This window comes from Prionailurus viverrinus, chromosome B1, assembly GCF_022837055.1.
Source record: "Prionailurus viverrinus isolate Anna chromosome B1, UM_Priviv_1.0, whole genome shotgun sequence".
In the NCBI taxonomy this organism is placed as follows: domain Eukaryota; kingdom Metazoa; phylum Chordata; class Mammalia; order Carnivora; family Felidae; genus Prionailurus; species Prionailurus viverrinus.
Window position 1 is genome coordinate 36,052,183 of NC_062564.1, and position 6,000 is coordinate 36,058,182.

At 39.7% G+C, this 6,000-nt stretch overlaps 1 protein-coding gene across 2 annotated transcripts in view; it reads right to left on the minus strand.

Moving 5' to 3' along the window:
• XPO7 (exportin 7) overlaps window positions 1-3,585 on the minus strand; it is a 41,074-nt gene extending 37,489 nt beyond the window's left edge. For both annotated transcript variants that reach the window (XM_047855409.1, XM_047855408.1), the window contains exons 1-3: window positions 3,491-3,585; window positions 2,815-2,961; window positions 187-280 (exon numbers count right to left, since the gene is read on the minus strand). In XM_047855409.1, the coding sequence (XP_047711365.1) occupies window positions 187-280; window positions 2,815-2,961; window positions 3,491-3,511 (262 nt within the window). In that variant the 5' untranslated portion in view covers window positions 3,512-3,585. The remainder of the gene's footprint in view (window positions 1-186; window positions 281-2,814; window positions 2,962-3,490) is intronic.
• Between the last annotated feature and the right edge of the window lie 2,415 nt (window positions 3,586-6,000).

Genomic DNA, 6,000 nt, shown 5'->3' on the forward strand with positions numbered 1-6,000 from the left:
GGACTTAGACTTACCTAGAAATAATTATATAAGGCCCCTAATTCTGGAAAAAACCTGGATTCTATATATTTTTTATGCTCAGCAATTTCAGAACATTATCAAACAAGCAACACGAATTTAACTATTATTAGCACATCATTAAACAAACTAATTTCTTGAAGGAAAAACCGATAATTCTCTACTTACGAATATCTATGCGTTGCTCCAATGGTAGAGGGTTGTTTGTGCGTGATACAAGCTTTGTAAGGCATGTAGCTGCCAGTAACTGGGAGTAAGAGGACTGTGAAAAGAGGGGGGAAAAGACTCAGAATTCAATTTTATTGAATTAGTCAGTCATGAGGCTTTTTATTTGGATATCTATGCTTAGATTCAAGAAAAATTAATCAGTTTTGCTATTTTCTTCGTTTCTCTGCATTTTAGAGGGCCTCAGGAAAAATGAGTCCCACACACAGTACGTGTTCACTTAACTGATTTCAGTTACGAACAAGGCAGTATGAAGTGAATGGCCTGATCAAACTGAACCCAGTGCCACTTCTGCATCACTTAGAGGGGGTCACTTCAGAAAGATATTAAGAAGACAGATCTCTTATTTAAACTGAGAAATCTTCTGTCAAAAGCCTTGTTATAATGATATTTCAAAAAGTTTCAACTCGGGGCGCCTGGGTGGCGCAGTCGGTTAAGCGTCCGACTTCAGCCAGGTCATGATCTTGCGGTCCGTGAGTTCGAGCCCCGCGTCAGGATCTGGGCTGATGGCTCAGAGCCTGGAGCCTGTTTCCGATCCTGTGTCTCCCTCTCTCTCTGCCCCTCCCCCGTTCATGCTCTGTCTCTCTCTGTCCCCCAAAAAATAAATAAACGTTGAAAAAAAAAATTAAAAAAAAAAAAAAAGTTTCAACTCAAAATATTCCTGTAGTATACCATTAGAAAGTTAAAAAAAAAAAAAGCAGCATTAGAGGAAGTCATTACATTAAGCTGTACAGTTAACCCTAAACTTTTATCTTCACAGCAGCATAACTAGCAATCAGATACAGCTTTCCAGAATGTATATGGTAGTTTTAAAGTAAATTTATAACAATTATTTATGAGAAAGAAAAATTATGCCCTGTGCAAGGGAATAGCATTATCATATTCTCATATGTGGATTTTATGGATTTTAACCTTATGGAGAATCAAGAGTATTCTAACTGATCATAATGTATAAAAGGGAGCCGTGTACAAATTCTTCCATGTGGCTCTATTATAATAGTGTCATATAACAGTGACAGACTCAGAACTATTAAAACAATTTAATTAAGTGGGGCGCCTGGGTGGCGCAGTCGGTTAAGCGTCCGACTTCAGCCAGGTCACGATCTCGCGGTCTGTGAGTTCGAGCCCCGCGTCGGGCTCTGGGCTGATGGCTCGGAGCCTGGAGCCTGTTTCCGATTCTGTGTCTCCCTCTCTCTCTGCCCCTCCCCCGTTCATACTGTGTCTCTCTCTGTCCCAAAAATAAATAAACGTTGAAAAAAAAATTAAAAAAAAAAAAAAACAATTTAATTAAGGTTTAAGGATAATTTCCCACGACACTAAAAGTCCTTAAGACAGCAGGCTATCCACAGGCACTGCATAATGCCACCAGTTATAAAAAAACTTTATGCTTAAGAAAAAAAAAAATCTATAAAAAAATCACTTGACATGTGACTTTTACTCAACAGCCCTGAACATGGGTTAACTGATTACAGCAGGTGTGTCAAATCACTAATAACGCAAGAGAGGTTACTCTAACTGCAGAATAGAGCATATAAATGTAACTATACATTATATAACATCTAAATGGTTTTCACACATAATTCCAATAAATCTGCTAGGTCACTCTAAGAAGTCAATAGAGATTAGAAGGAAGCATCCACTATAATTGTGTTTAGTATTGCACCAATTTATTCCAGCCTGTTTTACTTACTGACTGTCAACATGAGGATCCGGAGTTAACGATGTCAGGTATGATAGGGTGGGGCCCCAGTGGGAGTCACCTGTAAGAGCTGTTTGTGCATCTCCCATAGCACAAATATACAAATCTAAGTGGGTCAATCCTAAGACTGAGTAACTGGAAAGCAATATACAAAACAGTACATGCAGAAGCAGAGCAGAGCACTCTGACCCGGGTCTGACCCGGGTCTCTGTAACCTTCAGATATTTGCTGCTAGTCGGGATTCTGACTCTCGGTGCCCTTTCATGATACCCTGGTTGGATTCTTACCCTTCCCTTCCTAAGATCTCCATCTTGCCTAAAATGTTAACTTAATCAAATTATGTCTCATTAACAGCATTATATTGATCACCACACTGCCATTTTTAAGCTGGAAGGAGCTCTGATTCCCTTTTTAAAAACTGTAACTTCTTGTAGTTTTCGTTGTCAAGATTTTCCCCAACCCCTCTGAGGCAGTAAGCAGTGGCTCTGGTACAGAGGAGGAAGAACAGAGGTGACCAGGAAGCTTGTACGCTGTGTGACACGGGCTATGTGGGTAAGAAAGGTCTGTCTTCTTTGTAAAGGATATGAGGTGGTACTTAAGTGTGAGAAACAGGAAAAAAAAAGTCCCAGAAATTTGATTCAAGATGAAAAATGAGAGAACAAGATATATTTCAGTGAGATTTTCCTGATGGGGCTGTGTGTCCTTTTGTTGTCGACCAGGCAGCTGGCTATGGTGCTTTTTAAAGGTGAAATTAAGGAGGCAGAGGTACCTAGAAGAATTAAGGAACAAAACTTATCCCAGTCCACCCTTAAACTTAGAATGTATTTTCCTCAACCTTTCTGATCCTACAGGATTTTTCAAGCCTTACGTACACTTCCTCTTTCGAGGAGCAGCTGGCACTTGCTCAGGCAATCAGGGCTGTTGGTGAATTCAACCAAGGCTTTCTCTGCCTGCAGTCGAGTGGTTGTGTCTGTTGTTTCATAGAGCTGTTTGCACAGATTCTCGAGTTGGGCCAGGCTCTGGAAAAGATCAGTCAAGAAAGAAATCAGTCTATACACACAATGTACTATCCTCAAAGCCATTAGACAAAGATAAGTAATAATCAATGGAGAGAGACTTGCTTTTCAATTCTGAGGAGAATCTGGGTGACCTTTATCTCATAATAACTATTTATAGCTTTTTAAAAATTTTATGCTTTAGAAGACAAAATGATAAAATACCTAAAATGTCTATCTATACTTTTTTAGTCATTGCCTTAAAGATCAATCACAAACAATACATTTTTCCTTGCAAATACCCATCCTCCTAAGCTTTTCCAAAAGGCTTTCAAATAAAAATTCAGAATTTACTTGCTCTCCCATCAATTTCAAAACTCAATACTAGAGGCATTCCTGTAAAATTAAGCACATAAACACACAATGTGTCACAGATCTTTATATAGTTTTAAATATTTTCCCTTTGCCTACTAGTTATTAGCTTACAATTCTGTGTCTGAATAAATAAAGATGGACAACCTCTCTGGGAAAGCTTCAGAATGCATGTACGCACCTTCCTCCCTGGATCCCTCATGTTTAAAGTTCAGCAGACTCTCTTCTCCTGTTGTACTTTAAACCTGTGCTTCAGCTCCAAATTTAAAGTGGAAGGGTCAAAATACATTCAACCCTAGCATATGCTCAGACGGAGATAAGATGAGGGAAACGCCCCCAAACAAACCCTTCTCTTCAAATCTTGAAACAGTTCCAGGGAGGCAGGAAGGGGATGGGTGTGTGCTTCAGTCAAAACCCAAAGGGATGCAAGTCTACTTCCACTGAACGTGGAAGTGTTGAGAAGCAAAGAGGAAAGAAACCTGTAAGAGTGCACTTAACTGTCACCTCTCACTGACTGAAGAGGAGGGCAAACATCTGTTAGTCTTTAAAGAAATGGTTTGGACTTTAAGAAGAAATCTGAGCCTATTTTCTACAATAGCAAGCAAGATTTGGTTTAAAGAGTTTGAGGGATCCTACTATTAGAAATGACAATTCTGACAAGAACAGAAATAATAATAATAATAATAATAATAATAATAATAATAAACAAAATGACCTGGGTAAATAGTCTAAAATTTATTACACAGGCAATCTGCTCAAGGCTTTTCACCATCAATTTATTTCATTATGGTGTTAACTTTATAAATCACAGCTTTTCCACTAAGCAGGAAAGCCCTTAGGGCAGGATACCTGTTTTACTCAACCTGATTAAGAAATTTCAAACATTAACCTAAAGAAAACAAGAAAGACAACTACTGACACTCTTAAGATCGGGGTCTTGCTTCCGAGAGCACAACAAACACAACTGCTACTCCAAAACAAAACAAACCAGCCACCCTTCAAAACATCTTGGGACTCTGATTAGCCTTATATTTAATTTGTCCCTCTCTGACCTCCAGGAGTCTCACTTAATAACTTCTTGAACTTAAAAGCACAGACAAAACTGCACTTGCAAAGTCAGATCTCGATGAAGTTCCTCCATAAGTACCTGATTTTTTCACAAGCTTATAAACACAAAGAATAAAGTATAAGACTAATTAATTACATATAGTCCATAAACACATGTGAAAGCAATATGGTTGCAATATTGGCCCACAACCCTACTGACAAATATATTAGTTTAATTTTAAATTTTTATTTATTTTTGAGAGACAGTGAGCAGAGAGGGAGAGAGAGAATCCCAAGCAGGCTCAGTGCATCAGTGCAGAGCCCAACATGGGGCTCCATCCCACGAATCACACGAATCATGAGAAGATGACCTGAGCTGAAATCAAGAATCTGATGCTTAGCCAGCTGAACCACCCAGGTGCCCCAAATCAGTTTAATTTTAAATCCCCAAGTTCACAAGATTTTGTTTCAGCCCTCCCCCCCCACCATGAAATGATTCATTTAGGGGCGCCTGGGGTGGCTCAGTCAGTTGGGCATCTGACTTTGGCTCAGGTCATGATCTTGTGGTCTGTGAGTTCAAGCCCCATGTCAGGCTCTGTGGTGACAGCTCAGAGCCTGGAGCCTGCTTCAGATTCTGTGTCTCCCTCTCTCTCTCTGCCCCTCCCCCACTCATGTTCTATCTCTTGCTCTAAAATAAATAAACATTAAAAAAAATAAAATAGAGGGGCGCCGGGGTGGCGCAGTCAGTTAAGCGGCCGACTTCAGCCAGGTCACGATCTCGCGGTCCGTGAGTTCGAGCCCCTCGTCGGGCTCTGGGCTGATGGCTCAGAGCCTGGAGCCTGTTTCGGATTCTGTGTCTCCCTCTCTCTCTGCCCCTCCCCCGTTCATGCTCTGTCTCTCTCTGTCCCAAAAATAAATAAACGTTGAAAAAAAAAAATTAAAAAAAAAAAAATAGAATAAAATGATTCATTTAAAAAGGGAAAATTTATTTTAGAAACAGGTAACACAGAAACCATCAGCAGCCTCATAAGTCCACAGCCACCACACACTTGGAGCTTTCCAAAATCCTGAACAGGATACTCCCTAAATAGTCATGCTGCTTAAGGTATAATGACTCTCCTTAAAGTCTGATCAAGCAGTTCTGGTAGCTCCCCCAGTGCATCTCTTGTTTATGTTTACTATAACAAAGTTGTTCACATGACAATGGCTAGGCATCTGTCACGGGTAGTTCCTTATTGCTAAAAACCTACATGCAGGTTATGGTGGGCCTTCTTGGTTGTTGTTTTGTTTTGATCTGCTTTAATTCAGGAGACAAAAACATACTGCAGGGTAAGTCTGTTAATGAGTTCTCAGCTCAGGAAACAAGTCTGTTTAAAAACCAAAAAAGTAATTTGACCATTTACACAAACAGTTTGAAGAACTATAGCTCTATTTCTGTGTCTCCAGAAGAACAAATGGGAAACAATTTTGTTTTCCCAATTAGTGAAAACATCTAAAACCCACAGGGTTAAGAGTCATTTTATTTGGGCTAACCCATTTTACCCATGGAAGGAGAGGAGAATGAGACATTTATCTTTATGCTCTTTTGGATCCTAATGTTTCCAAAGCAAATCTAAGTCTTTTGAATCACCTTTTTTGGGACCC